Here is a 16,195-nt window from a genome sequence, read left to right as displayed (position 1 = left end):
ATTTGGACAAATAATTTAATTATCCATATGTAAAAGAATGGAACATCCCTATTATAATATCATGTTATTTTAGTTGCATATTGCGTGTAAAGTATCAATAAATATGCAGATTGTTATATATAGCTAGAGCGGTCCATTTGCGAGTACTATTCATATGGGGAAAAGCGCGTAATATGGGAAACTGGGTATGTAGTAAATTATGAAAATGAATCCTGAAATTTTTTTGAATTGTCCAAAAAAGGGGGAAAATGACGTTTCCATGAAGTATAGCATGTTATACAGGGGAAGCAGCAATTTGGCACAGAAGTAAATAAAGAAGAGAGACAGTAATATTTACAACTAACGAAATAATTTAGGGAGTGTAGCCGGAATAGTACTTAGTCATAAATTTATTTTATCCTTTTATCCTTTGGATTATGTGATATAATGTTAAAAACATGCTCTACGATAATTTTGTATTACGGAGTAATGTTCAGTGAAGTGGACAAATAAAAAATCTACAACATCTTTCACAAAATTTATCCTCTTTGAAAAATTGCAACGAAAATCATATAACCACAAAGTATACGTATTTAAAATGAATATAAAATAAGTTTGAATACATTTTAAAGAAAATGAGGAAAAACATATTGTGATATATGTCAGCTTAGAAACTACCATGGTAAATTTAGCTCCCCAAAGGTACCCCTAATAGAAATTAGTAAATTTATTCGTTCTCTTAAGAACGATGTATATTGTACTTGTGCATGTTTCTTGTTCTTATTAATTCTTAATAACACAATATAAAGAAGAAGCATGTCTGTGTTTAAACCTCCATACATAGTACAAATTATGATAGTACATTTCATACAACATAATCCAATGGCTTTATTTCGAATAATGTATATTGTTAGGAAAAGATGGGGCTAATTTATTAATAGTATTACACCTTAAATGAAAAAGTCTGTATCACTTTTGTACAATAGTGTAAAAGGGACTGCAAAAAAAAAAAAAAAAAAAAATTCAGGCAATATGATAAGAACGAATTGTTATCATATGATAATTGTGCGAATAGAAAAATATAATAACATGTTATAATGACGGGGATATGATGTTCTACTACATGTTGTCGATATGTGACATTGCCTTCGTATATTAACAGGTGCAACACGGAAAGATATGGGTATAGGGTTCCATCACCTGTATGATAGTGGCGCACATGTTAAAAAAGAAGTAAGACCTTAAACTATTTAGGCGTGCTAATTTGTTAATTCCGTTTGTTCACATTTTTAGGAAGAAGGATTATGCGTTTAAGAATTTTTTTTTTTTTTTTTTTATTTTCATTTCTTTACATTTACTGATGTAACAAAGTTACGGTCGTCATTTCTTTCTACATTTCAAATAATGGATAATAGTACTCGTTCTCTATATGATGGTTCTTTTGTTTTTACTGCCATTCATTTCTTTACATAATAGGGTGAAAAAAAAAAAAAAAAAAAATTCAATATAAATGTGCAATCTGAAAAAATTAAACATTTTTTCTAATGACAAAAGATGTTATTATTACATTATAGCTACGCTTGTATATAAATTCCCCTCCTTTTTTTTTCTTTTTAACACTATTACGATAAATAAAAATATTGTTGTTGCCGTAATTTCTACACAGGGCACAAGGTTAGATAAAGGTGTATGAAGAAAGAATAAAAAAGAAAAGGTTTATTCAAATTTTTGTTCGGTTGACAAATAAATACTGTTTGGTATATGAGCGGGGTCATGATGTGGAATGTGGTTAATTCTATTTGCGCATGTAGGGAATATCTTTTCCTTTCGATAGGTTGTCTATGTATATACTAATAAATACCAGGAGCAGTACAATTTTGAGGTGGAATGAACATATGTACACATTATTAAAAAAATTATTAATGAATAAGCTACCGAGAAGAATGTAATGAATTATTTTTATATATATGTTGAGCAACTGCGGCTCGTCGGGACCCGTGGAAATGGACCAATATTATGGTAATGAAGGATGTTCTTTACGATTGTGCTTTGCTGAATCACATTACACATGAAGAACGCACTATTATAATGTATAAAGAGGGATATTTCTATAACATGGCACATCTTAAAAGTGAGAAAAATGAAAAGGAAATAAACATATATATATGTATATAATTTCTCCGAATGAAGCATTTAACTTTTGTAGGTAAAGTAACATGCAATTCACATGATGCAGAGATAATATTATAGCATGAAAAAGGAAAATACATGAATTTAGTTTGAGGAATCTGGAAAATGGCGATTTAATTATTTTCCGTTGATGAGAAACAAAAAGGCCTATTATTCTTTTTTAATAGTTAAAATATTTCCTTAAGTTTAATTTACCGAAAAAATAATAAAATGCCGCGCAAATTGAAGAGAGAAGTTATATGTAGTTCTGTGAATTATTAGTTCTTAGATTCAACGAGGTGCATAACCATGTTGTATTATGTATGGTGTCTAAACGAATACAAAAAAAAGAAAAAAAGAAACGTATATACGCAGTGAATTTACCCAAAGAAAAATAAAAAAGAAAGAACAAATAAAAATACTAATTCATGATTAAATAAAAAGGGGGAAAGTGATCTCATGTCAGTTTTTATACATGATTAATAATTTGTGTACATACAAAAAAAGGAAATTTTAATTTATTTTTCGAATAGGGAGCATACAAAACTACATTTATAATAATTATTTATAATAATGATTAGAAGAAGCTATATTGAACTCACATATACATTTAGAGTATGTGCAAATTCTGCTCCTAAGTATTAGAAAATTAATGTATGTAATTGAATAAATAATTTTTTAGACATTCGGTTGATAGGTAATTTGTGGAGGGGGGCCGGGTTCAAAAGCATTTTGAAGATCGTTGTTTTTACTGTAAACTTTGAGCATAAATTTGCATTTCCTATACTTATAGTAAACGTATATGGATGATAAAACAAACAATACAGCTGATACAATCATACCTACAATTTCTGAATGAATGGCAAATAATATGAAAATGGTAGCCACAGTGAGAATTGGAGAAATGACTGTTATTTTGTTAACAGTTCTTTTATTCGTTCCAAGTTTTGCTTCATTGTTGTTTTTGGTACTAGAAAAAAGTTTCATTACCTTCAGCAGCTCTGCTTCATACATTGCATCTGATCGTTTTACAAAATGTGTAATTCCATTAAAAAATCTAGCTAGTTTTCCTTTTGGCTTCTGCTGAGAAGTACTACCTTTGTTTGGTTCCATAAGAGATGGTTTACCTGGAGGACCAAATTGGGGTTGTCCAGCTTGTAGACCAAATTGGGGTTGTCCGGCTTGTAGACCAAATTGGGGTTGTCCAGGTCGTCCGGATTGTGGACCTAATTGCGGTTGCCCAGGTTGTAGACAAAATTGAGAATTCCAAGATTTTTTATTATGAGGATCATAATATTTTGATTCAACATATCGTTCATGATCGCCGTTATCATCATTGTTGTCATCATAATTATCATCCCAATAATACCTTCTTGAACTGTATCCTCCTGAATTACTAAAATTGTTCTTTAATAAACTGGGTAATTTTTTGGCACGGTCGTCTAGATTCATTGGAACATGTTTTTTCCCAGCTTTGTTCACATTTCCATATTTGTCATTCCATGGTTTAGGACAATGGTTTTGGGCAGGATATTTTCTTGGTAACTTATTTCCTTTATTATCGAATGTATATTGTTTATTATTTGAAGGTTTTCTATAACTACTATCATAATTATCATGATCATCTTCGTCACTATCATATTTATAATATGCATCATATGTATTTCGATATTTTTTGTTCCTTCGATCACGCCGATCATCCCGAAATTCAATATAGTTTGTACCTTTAAGATATAGACCACCATGGCTATGGTTACGAACATCGCCATCAGTTCGATTTGCAGGATTATCACAATCATCACGATCAAACGGATCATAGCTATATTTGCAGTTGTCCCTATCATTAGGACGGTGTTTGCGACCATCCCCATATTTGTAGTCATACTCTTCCTTTTCCTCATATTTTTTGTTCTCATATTTTCTATTTTCATATTTTCCGTTTTTATATTTTCCATTTTCATATTTTCCGTTTTCATATTTTCCGTTCTTATATTTTTCATTTTCATATTTTCCATTTTCATATTTTCCGTTTTCATATTTTTCATTTTCATATTTTCCGTTTCCATATTTTCCGTTTTCATATTTTCCGTTTTCATATTTTCCGTTCTTATATTTTCTATTTTCATATTTTCCGTTTTCATATTTTCTGTCTTCATATTTTCGGTTCTCATATTTTTCATCATAATCGTCATCATCATCATAATCATCTGAATCATTGTTACTCAACCTTTTGTTGCATTTATCGAATGCATACCTTCCACCCTTAGCTAGGAAGACCTTATTTGGTTTATGTTGACCACTTCCTGCTAAGGAAGAAATTCCTCCTTGAAATTTCCCTTTCGTCACTCCATTCTTCACTTTTCCCATGAGAGGCTCCTTGTCTAAAAATATTTTGGTTCCTTCTTCAACGTTACCTTCATCGCCACTAATTATTCCAAACATAATTTCCTCTAATGAGGAAAAGTTATCATCCATGTCCACTGATTTATTCCCCTCCTCTTTTAATATTCGGATACAGCGTACGTTCGACGCATTTTTCCAACGGACTCCGTCATTCCATGCTTCCTCAAAGTTATACTGAAAGAAGGGGGGTGGTTAATGTATAGAAGAAGGAATTAATACGGAAAAAAAAAATATATATATATATCTACAAGATGGAAATGTTCTCGAACAATTTTGCATTATAAGGGAAGTGTACCCGCTCCTCACTCCCTCTTTTGAAAATGTTGGGCGATTATGAATACGAATGCACACAAAAACTACATCATCACAACCACCAACAACAATCACAACAACAATCACTACACCACATCGCAGAAGCATGTGCATAGACATATAACACAGATATGTACACACAGACACTTCCTTCCAAAGCCCATTGCTATTTCTAACCTGAATCACATATTCACAATTATTCCATAATAACAGGGACAAGGAAAACCATCTAATGAAGGAGTAGGATAAAGTATGCATTTTCCTTTTCCTTTTTCTTTTTCTTTTCTTTTTTTTTTCTTTTTGTCCGGTTCCCCCTGATATGATTGCATTTAAAAAGGAGAGATTCTCCAATGCTTTCGGTAGGACGGAAAGATTAACTACACTAGCATAATAATGTTTGGATCATGTTGGTATGAGAAAAATAAAGGAACATTATGTGAGCAAAATGTATGTGCATAATTCATTATTCAAAAAAAAAAAAAAAAAAAAAAAAAAATTAAAATACTTTGTTTTGTTCTTTTTTTTCCAGGGTTCACCTTTCCCCTCCTTCTTTTCTTTCAAATGAACATAACTATACACACATATATATATATATATATATATATATATATATATATATATATATATATATATATATATATACAACTATGTACATGTATATATATGTCCATAAATGTGGAAGGAAATGTCATGTACTTCAAAATGTAAGGAAAGAAGGAAAGTGGGAAGTAATAGTAATAAAAAAAGGGGCGAGGGGGGGGGGGGGAGCATATTTTTTTTTTAACTACTTCACACTAAAAAGTATAAATATGCAAGGACGAAAAAAATTACAGGAATTCTTCATGGTAATCGATTAATAAGTATTATACATAAAATATTCAGCAAAAGAACAGGAAAAAACAGAGAAGGAAGAAGAAAAAAAAAAATAAAGAAAGAACAAATAAACGGAAAATTAATACAAATATGTTGAAAATAAAAAGTTGTTTTTAAAGTTACGTTGCAGCTACCGAAATGTATAGGTACACAAGTTGCAACATAATATATAAGGTACCCAGAATTACATTTCATATTCTTCTGGAAAGAAGGAACTCTAATAAAAAAAAAAAAAAATAATAAAGGATGCTAAGAAAGAAAAACAAGGAAAGAAAGAAGGACTAATTGTTGCGCTACATAAAAAAATACCTCCATAAATGAACATAAAAAAATATTAAATGGAAACAAATTGAATAAAGAAAACTTATATACATTATTATTTTATCCCTTCGGAGGGTAAAATCATAACGTTCACAGAATAAAAATAGTTCTGCGCTATGGTAAAAAGGTAACATGGAAATATGTGCCCAATAAATAATAAACCAATTAAGAAGCAATAAACTATTTTAAATGATTCATTCTCATGTAATAAATTATAATAAAACACAATACTATTGGGAATATATATATATTCTTTTCTTTTCTTTTTTTTCAGCCCAAAATATAATGTTACTTTCTTCTTTTCCCGTGTATTATATATTTATATGCTGAAATAATGAACAGAAAATTTCCCATGGCACACTATATATATATATATTTTTTTTTGTAGCTTTTTTTTTGAATTATCGTTAGATTTTAATAAATTACTAAAGAGATTTTAATGAAAGTTAATCAGGTACAAAAGGGGAATTACACAAAGATGTACATAAATTCACATGGAAGAAATGTTTTCTAAATATACATAAGTGGCGTACAAAAAGAAGGGAAAAAAAAAAAAGAAAGAAAAAAAGAAGAAAAAAGAGCAGGAGAAGAAAGGAAAAATTCATATATAATTTTAATGCAAACACTTCATACATAATTATAATTTAGGAATAATAAATTAAATACTAATTAAAAACTGAACAGTTTATAAAATTTAATAACACAAATATGGATACCTTCGTCTTTTGAATGAAAGAGATTCTCGTCTTTACTTTTTGCGGAGGTGTCTCCTACATATGTTCACATTCTTTTACGGAGTGTACATTTTATAGACCATTGACACTTACTACAAATGGACATAAAGAAAGATACACATTCAGGAGTGGAATGAAGTACAATAAAATAAAGTTACGTAAAAAATAGGAAAATGAAAGCGCGGATAATGGCGCAGGAGGGTCGGGAGGCGGAAAAATTAAAAACGGGGGGGGGCACTTCGAAGTATTAACTATTCAAAATGTACAATTGAAATATTGAGTAAACAAATAAAAGCGGATACTGTTCTGTATTTAGAGCGGAAAAAAAAAAAAAAATTATATGTGTAAGGATAGGGGGAGGAACAAATTTTTACCATAATGAGCGGCAGAGCAAACCATGTATGCAAAAACACAAATATAATAATGACACATGTGTATACACATATGTAAATGATTTAATAAGGAATTCTTCCTTTTTTTTTTTTTCTTTTCTTCTTTTTTGTTTGCGCCATTTGTGCGGTAAGTTAAGAAAAAACCCACGCTTTCACAGTGGGGTGATGGATTTGTTGGGAACACACCAAATGGAGGTGGGCATCGCATGCTGGACATCGCAAATTTGTAAACAAATTTGTGTTTAATTTTGGTTGTGCGTAACATGCTAAAAAAAAATCAAACAAATTTGATTTGACATGAATAAATATATAAAATAGAAGTAGGGACAAAACAAAGAAGAGAGAAAAAAAAAAATTATGTATGAAAAAAGGAAGGAAAGATATTTATACCACAAGGAGCAGGGAATGATATAATTAGGGAAATACGAAAAAAAAAAAAAAGGAAGGGTTCGCCTATGTGTAGGTACATTTTTTCTCTTTGGACCATTATTAGGAGATCCTGAACAACACATTTTTTTCATGGACGTTGCACAGGATACTCTTAATTTTTTTTTGGTCAGCGGTATTATTTTTAGTAGCCCTTAATTTTTTTCCATTCCACTTTCGGGAATGATTTATCGAACTGTTCCCTTGAACGCTTTATTTTGTCTAATTTACGCGTATAGTACAATACCAAAAAATCATATCCACCGAAGACCAAAGCAGCAATCATAAAAGGCAAAAAATAATATATGGGAATAAATACCATGCAGGTAATTATTCCTGCAGATGCAGCTAAGCCGGATAGAAGAGACAGGGAAGGCGATACGCCATATAATTCCACTATTCGTAGTAATACTGGAGATAGCGAGGAAACTATTCCGACCACACCAAGCAGGACGAACACTCTGTACTTGCTGAGAAAATTAAAAAATTTTCGTGTCCCATTTACTTTTCTGACTGGATAATAATGTTTTTCTTTCTCCTTAATGTTTAAATAACGTCTAATTTCTGATTCGAGTTTGGCATCAATTTTGTTAAAAAACTTGCGTATAAAAGGCATATTCCTGTATATTTTCTGCTTTATACTATTAATTCTTCTACCATTTTTAGAATTGTTATAATATTCATGTTCCTCTGTGGGATATTCATCTAACATGGGTAAATGCACTCCTGTTTTGGCCTTTGCCTTTGTCTTTTCATATCCATTATTTTTGTACATTACATGATAGAAATCTTCGCCAAAATTGTAGTTATGTTTGTCCACGTATCCACCTTTTTGTGAGTAAGTGTCTGTGGTTATAGTATCTTCATAATCACCATGAAAATCTCTCCTTTCGGGAAAGAGACTTTCCATGGAACTGTCATAATTCGTTGATTTGTCATCATAATGATGACCATTATGATGATGTTGATGATGAGGATGATGACGACCATTATGGTGGAAGTAGTCATGGTCATCACCATGAACATCTCTCATTTGGGGAAAGAGACTTTCCCTAGAAGTGTCATAATTGGTGGACAAGTCATCAGAATATTGGGGAAATCTGGTCTTCTGCACTTTTGTAAATAGACTTTCCATAGAAGTGTCATAATTCGTGGACAAGTCATCAGAATAGTGGGGAAATCTGGTCTTCTGCATTTTGGTAAATAGACTTTCCATGGAATTGTCATAATTGGTTAATTTGTCAGAGTTCCCATTCTTATCAAATTTGGTCTTCTGCACTTTGGTAAATAGACTTTCCATAGAAGTAGCATCATCATCGTTTAATGTGCTTAATGCACTCACCTAATAAACAAACAAAAAAAAGGAAAAAAAAAAGAAAATGTAAGAAAAGGGAAAAAAGTAAGAAATGTATATTATATTATATTTAGGACTCATGTACGCAGCACGTATAAGTATTAATGTTCAGGAAAAGAAAGGGGAAGAAAAAGGGAAGGAAGAACCTTCCCTTTTTCTTCCCCCCCCCTCCTTTCCTTCCTTCTCTTCTCTTCCTTTTTTTCCTTTTCTTTTTCTGCAAAAGGCAGAAAAATTTTCCTTCCCCCCCTCCTTTTTTACGCTTCCCCTATGGATCATAGCGATGAATGATAGCAAATACTCAAAATTTTAAATTTTCCCAGTTCATATCTTACATAGTTGCCGGAACATTGCCAGGAGTATACAACAAAGATGAATAGAGGAAGTTTCCTAAGAGATATCATTTTTGTTGTTTGTTGTTGTTCTTCTTCTTTTTTCTTTTAATTCTTTTCTTTCCTTTTATTCCTTCTTTTCTTATCGTAATAAATTTCGGAAAATATGATATATTCTTTTTTTTCTATATTTGTGTAGATTATACAATTATTTCATTTCTTTTTTTTTTTTTTTTTTCTCTGCTCTTATCGTAATAAGGAATATACGTTCATGAAATCCTTTGTGTATGCAATGCGTGCTCCTACCACACATTCTAACATTATCTTTCCTATTTTGGCAGGATCGCATAAATGTTATATTACCACCATGAAAAATATGTGAAGTTCATCACACACTCCACGTGTGGGTGCGTATGTGGCGGCGACTCTACGTTATTACACTTCTTGTCCCTATTATCACAATTTAGGGCAGGAATAATTCCTATGTGATGAATGTTAATAATATAAATGTAAAGTTTTCCCTTTTATAGTTTTTTTTTCTGCTTCTATATATGATAATAATGACATAAATTTCTGTATATGAGAACAGTGGCAGCACCACCACCCCCTAAAAAAAAAAAGGAGCAAATTAAGTTGAACGACAGAGGTTCAAGTCCTTCATAGAATGGAATATAAGTGGGATTCAATAGAATCCTTTGTTCTTAGAATTATGCAAAGAACCAAAAAAAAAAAAAAAAAGTGCCCCAAAATTCCCTCTCTCCTTTTTTCATAATTCTTTGAAAAATTAAAATACATTTATATATAATTTTTTCTTCGACGCTTTTTTTTTGTTTTTTTTTCCTGCCGAATCAGACCTAAATGGTGGTGTTTTGTGATGTATTTTTGGAACAGTTGTATAGTGAACAGTTGTACAGTGAACAGTTGTACAGTGAACAGTTGTACAGTGAACAGTTGTACAGTGAACAGTTGTGTGCTGAACAGTTGAATAGTGAACAGTTGAATAGTGAACAGTTGAATAGTGAACAGTTGAATACGAATCGGCGTTGTGCGTACATTACTTTTTCTGAAGGAGCTATTTTCCTTCCAAGTGCCAAATCTAATTTTATTCCCCCCCAAATTATGTACTTTGTGCACAGGGCAAATGGGGTTGAGGGGAAGTATATATACGGAAACTATATCACACGAATGGTCACATTCCTTTCCGGGCACGGACGGAACACCAAATGGAGGAATTATTATTCATTTCGGTTCGCTTTCGTCTATGTGTATTAATTATTATTCATTTCGATTAGGTGGCGCCATGGCGTTCATTATTTAGTTCAAGTTAGGTGCGCTGGGCCATTCGAAAAGGGTGGATAGCACCTAGGCTTATGAGTATATGACCATGTGGTGACTATGCGCCAAAAAGAAAGGGGGTAGGAGAAGTTGCATACAAGAATAAATAATCATATATAGGCCTTTAAAAGTAGATCACCTAAATGGATCATTTTCCAAATAGGTGTAATAATAAATTGATACAATAATAAATAGGTGAAATCATAAATAAGCCATTACAATCATGTAAGTAGCCTTCTGTTGGGCAGAAGATGCAACACTCTATGAACTTAGCATTGCTCTTACAAGAAAGGGAGGTAAGGAACAATCATCTCATGGACGCATTCAGGTTATAATTGTAGAGGGGGAGGCAGGAAATGCATAGAGGAGAGCCCATATGGTTCCATTCCTTCGTTGAATAATGGAAGATATCGATCCACCAAACACAACTCCCCCACCGTCTTTTTCTCCCTCCTCTTTTCGAACTTCCACCTTTTGTGCTCATTTTTTATTATGCTTCCTCTTTTCCCTCCTTTTATAGCTTTTCACTTTATGTGCCAAAATATTAGTCCATTTCTCCTTGTTTCGGTTAATACTTCCATGTGTTAACTTCCGAAGACGATGTAGTAGATTTTCAAATGGTACTACAGTCCATATATATTTTCCTCTTCTTTTATCAACAAATTTGCGAAATTTTTTTTCACATGTCCTCTGGATGCATTCCAAATCGTACATGAGCTCTTTGTTGAATTCTTCCCACCATTTTAACTTGTAATCATCTGGCAAATTATTGTCTTTTGCAACGTTGGAAAACCATTTGTTCAGCTTATTCACCATGACGTAGTACTTCCTTTCTAAGTATATCCCATAGTAAAAGTAAGAAATAAATGCCTTTCTTTTATTAAACCAAAAAAATAATTCCTGCGGCATTTTTAATATATCTTCGCCTATGAGATTCCTCGAAATGTCATGGGGCGTGGGGATCAAGTAAATGGGAGCACTGATCTGTACCCTCCTACGATATGGGTCCTCATATTAGGGTACATGGTCCCATAGTATTGCCTTGCGCCAGCTGCATAAGTTGGATGAGGGTAGCCTCCATACGTTGGATGAGGATAAGTTCCAATAGTTGGATTAGGATAACCTCCATAAGGTGGATTAGGATAACCTCCATAAGGTGGATGAGGATAACCTCCATAAGGTGGATGAGGATAACCTCCATAAGTTGGATGCGGATAACCTCCATAAGTGTGATAAGGATAACCATCACAAGTTTCATAAGTATAACTCTCACAAGTTTGATGAACGTGAGCTTTCTTATTTCTTCCTGCATCGCACCCGCTAGCCAGACTTTCATCGGATCTGCAGCCCCCTCCGTGTACCCCCGTATGTGAATGTCCCGTTTCCTTCATGTTATTGTGGCAACTTCTGGAAGTGTCTTGATTGCATTTTGTGTCCTTCTTCTGCTCTATTAGGCCATGATCCGTAGAGATCGACGATTCGGACAAACTTCTTGCACACCCAGATGGGTATGTCCTTGTCCAGGTCCCTACCTGCCTTTCTCCATTTAAGCTCTACAAAGAAGGGAACAAAATAAAATAGAAAGGAATAAAGTATAATAAACTAAGTTAGAATGGAATAAAGTAGAAAGAAATGGAGTATAATGAAATAAATTAAGGTATAATAAAATAAAATAAATTAGAATGTAGTAAAGTAAAATTGAAATAAATTAAAATATCCAAAAAAAAAAATAAAAAATAAAAAAATAAAATAGAATCACCAAATATTGTGAACGCAATGGAGAATATTAAAGAAGATGACGCTGAAACGGGAAAAGCTAGTAGAGAAGGTTTGCAATGATAAATTTGGACAAAAGGATATATCATAATCCCATACACTGCTGTAGAGCAGATGAAAGAAAAAAGGAAGAAGAAAGAAAGGGAACATGTTTCTTACAACTTCCACGTACCAGGGGCACAGTCCAAAGCAGGATAAAGTACACAATAAGTAAAGGGTACACCAACAAACGACGATCCTTGGGATATACCATTTTCCTTGCCACTCCTTTCTGTGTGAAACTCGTTAAATATTCAGTTAAAGCAGAATATATATATTTTTTTTCCTTTTTTTTTTTTTTTTCTTTACTATTATATCATTATTTCAACTGCGGCAAAGTTGGATGGATCCACTTATTAGCGGTAATTTCTTGCTGAAATGTGTCAACAGTTTTTTCTACTCTTTTTTTTCTTGCATTCACTTTAGCGCATAAGTTAACATGCGTATAATGTTTTCAAATAAAAAAAAAAGAAAAAAAGGGAAAGAGCTTATACTAGGAAATAGTACGCTGCAAAAATGGTGCATTTTTAACATAAAAAATAGGGTTATTAATATATAATAAGAGAGTTACACAACGTAGTTACGAAATAATCGCACTGTAATATTGGGCATAATACTATAAACGGAAGTAAAAAAGAAGAAAAAAAAAAAAAAAAAGAAAAGAGTGCAATAAATGAATGGAAGAAGAAGAAAAGTAAATTCCTTCCAATTTTTTATTATAAGAGACGGACTTACGGTCGAAATAATTAAAATAATTTGCATAAATACGGAAAAATTTTCCTAAGCGAAGAAAAGAAAAAAAAAAAAAGGAATGGACCTAAAATATTTCTTTTTCAATTTTTACCAATTTTCTTCCACATTTTCTCTGTATTAAATGGAGCACACTAAATTATAGGAAGTAAAATAATTTCTATGAAATACCAGCAGTCTGGAAAAGTTGTTCATAAAAGTGTATCCTAGTATATAATAGTAACTGAACTGACGTTATAAATTTCTGTTTATCTGCACCAAGAGAGAAAAAAAAAAAAAAAAAAAAAAAAATGCGGGTTATAGCGACACACAGCTAGGTATAAAGTGACCCAGATTTTTTATATGTGCTTCCCCAGATCCCCCCCCCCCCCTTTTCTTTCCTTCTTTCACAGCATTACTACCACGATACTTCATGTTATCGGCAGGGGGGGGGTAATTTCAAAAGGCGCCAAAAAAAAAAAAAAAAAAATGAATGGGGTCAATCTTTACATGATGGACTGTACCTATCGCCCGGAATAGCTGCACCTGCTTGAACAGTTCGCTGCTCAGTTTTAATCGTATGTCGTAGCGCCTTATTTGTTCTTTTTTTTTTTTTTTTTTTTTCTCTTGGTCGCTCTTTATTCGATTCATTTCAGGTCGAATCACCCAGCACTAGTGCGTTGCACATACGGAGGATACAACCTAAACCGTTGTGTATCAACCTCCCCCCTGCCCCGCCCCTTTTTAGGTAAAGGGGAGCAGAGGAATTTGCAGTTTCTTCTCCAGCACACGTTAGGCACTGACCCTCCTCTCCCCCTTTTCCTTTTCTATTTTCCCTGCTGCATTCTACTGTGAAGTGAACCCAATTTATTTTATTCCAACAATTTCACACACAAATTCATCAGTTGATTGTTCAGCACATGAGTACAGAACGATAAGTTCTGCACACCCCAAAGTGAAATCCATGAGGAAAAAATGAACTTTAACACGCAACAGGACAATGCGGTAAATACGCAAACACTATATTTCGTTCATGTGAAATATACACAACGAAGAGTCATTCGATGAATATTTGTAAATTAGTCTTAAATCAAAAAAAAAACATTTATGAAAAGAGAAAAAAAAAAAAAAAATCACGCACTGGGTATATAAGCAGACAGAGCATTGCGTAAGCATGTACATTATGCGAGCATGTACATTATATGAGCATGTACATTATACGAGCATGTACATTATATGAGGATGTACATTATGCGAGCATGTACATTATATGAGCATGTACATTATATGAACATGTGCATTATACGAGCATGTACATTATAGGAGCATGTACATTATGCGAACATGTACATTATATGAGCATGTGCATTATAGGAGCATGTGCATTATAGGAGCATGTGCATTATAGGAGCATGTACGAATTAAACTTTTCATGCACACTATATTGTAACAATGTGATGAGCGTCATTTATGCATGAAGTCCATAATGGCCTCTACCTCCCGTGGAACCTTGATTTTTCAATCCATGAAATCGTTATCGTTCCATGTTCTATTCATTTTGCTCCCTTTTTAGCGTTGTCCCTTTTTCCGTGAGAACTCTGCTCTCGCGATCTGCTATAAAATCGTTTCTTATGTGCCAAAAAAAGAAAGAATGTCAGAAAAAAGGTGTTCTTAGAGAAAAAATTATTTTTACCGAAAAAGAAAAAAAAACTTAAAAAAGAAAATTGTGCGAGAGCGCATCATCTTTTCTTTTTTTACATAAATTGAAAAAAGAATAGATATGAAAAAAAGGAAAAAAAAAAAAAAAAATAAAATAAAAGGAAGAGACGGATGGGGAACTATTCTCACTGAAGAAACAGTTTTATTTATTTACTAAAAATGTAATCATCTGAATGCGAGACACTATTTATCACGCTAAAGAAAAAATTGTTTTATCCTTCATTACTGCGCATTCTTTTACTTGTCCCTCCTTCCCTTTTTTTTTTTTTCTCCGGTGCATTCCTTTACGTGTCCTTCTATCTACTTTTCGTTTCTTCCTTCTCCTGTTCCTAATTTTTTTTTTTTTTTTCGGTAAAAGAGAAAATGTGCAGTTATAGACAATGAGCGCACAATTCACGTGTAATGCATAATATATAAGTTCCTACGCTATTCACAGAATTTAATTACAAAGCCTACGCCCCCCCCCCCCCCGCCCCCAGGCGCGGGGACTAGATTACAACAGTTGTGTTACACATTTAAGAAACACACAATAATTAAAAAAGAAAAAAAAATGGAATGAACGGAAGAAGTATTTTTTATTTTATTTTATTTTTTTTTTCTTCTTTTAATTTTTTTTTTCTTTTTTTTCTGAATACACAGAATTAATCACAGCGTTCCGGGCATTCTTGTTTTTTTTTTAACTGAATATTCTTTTTCTATTTTATTCTGAACATATGTTATTTGAAAATTTCATTCATCCAAAAAAAATTAAAAGAAAAAAAAAAATTTGAAAAAAATACACATTGTATTATTTTTTTCATAGTGCAATGTCATGTGCCAAGAGAAAAAAAAAAAAAAAAAAAGAGTGAATGAACAGTCCTTATATAATGTCATTAAGCAAAAAATTTTCCTGCGTGATCAGTTCCATTTTAACATTATTCGAAAATATGATCAGCACGTACGACGTGTCCTTCTGCTGCTACATTTACTATACCTATGACATACATATTATGTTTCTTACAGAATATACAATCGACGTTATAAACAAATCCGAAATTCAATATCCCTAACAACATGAGCAGTAAAATAACAAACCATATGGCCTTTCCTAAAACCTAAACGTCTACATCCTAAATTCAGTTATCCCCATATCCTTGCCATTTTCATACCCATACAAAAATTTTCCATTCATATATCCATACAAACATTTTTCATTCTGATACTCATGCAACATAATTCTAACAACCGGATATAAACATTACCCTTAACACGAAACCCACTTTTATCCTTAACCCGTAACCTACCTTACGCTTAACCCGTAACCTA

The 16,195-nt window shown here is 32.5% G+C and overlaps 3 protein-coding genes across 3 annotated transcripts; all 3 read right to left on the bottom strand.

Annotated features, from left to right (window-relative positions):
- Nucleotides 1–2,826: 2,826 nt before the first annotated feature.
- On the bottom strand, nucleotides 2,827–5,121 carry PKNH_1100500 (Plasmodium exported protein, unknown function; the record flags this gene model as incomplete). The annotated part of the gene is made up of 2 exons (XM_002261150.2): nucleotides 2,827–4,725; nucleotides 5,041–5,121. The coding sequence occupies 2 exons, from the start codon at nucleotides 5,119–5,121 to the stop codon at nucleotides 2,827–2,829; spliced, it is 1,980 nt and encodes a 659-aa protein (XP_002261186.2).
- A 2,633-nt stretch (nucleotides 5,122–7,754) lies between these two features.
- Nucleotides 7,755–9,364, bottom strand: PKNH_1100400 (uncharacterized protein; the record flags this gene model as incomplete). The annotated part of the gene is made up of 2 exons (XM_002261149.1): nucleotides 7,755–8,951; nucleotides 9,296–9,364. The coding sequence occupies 2 exons, from the start codon at nucleotides 9,362–9,364 to the stop codon at nucleotides 7,755–7,757; spliced, it is 1,266 nt and encodes a 421-aa protein (XP_002261185.1).
- Nucleotides 9,365–11,589: 2,225 nt separating this feature from the next.
- PKNH_1100300 (Plasmodium exported protein, unknown function) lies at nucleotides 11,590–12,656 on the bottom strand (the record flags this gene model as incomplete). The annotated part of the gene is made up of 2 exons (XM_002261148.1): nucleotides 11,590–12,180; nucleotides 12,576–12,656. 2 exons carry the CDS (start codon nucleotides 12,654–12,656, stop codon nucleotides 11,590–11,592), a joined length of 672 nt encoding a protein of 223 aa, XP_002261184.1.
- Nucleotides 12,657–16,195: the final 3,539 nt, after the last annotated feature.

This window comes from Plasmodium knowlesi (genome assembly GCF_000006355.2).
Source record: "Plasmodium knowlesi strain H genome assembly, chromosome: 11".
NCBI lineage: Eukaryota > Apicomplexa > Aconoidasida > Haemosporida > Plasmodiidae > Plasmodium > Plasmodium knowlesi.
This window is presented reverse-complemented; position numbering and strand designations above follow the sequence as displayed.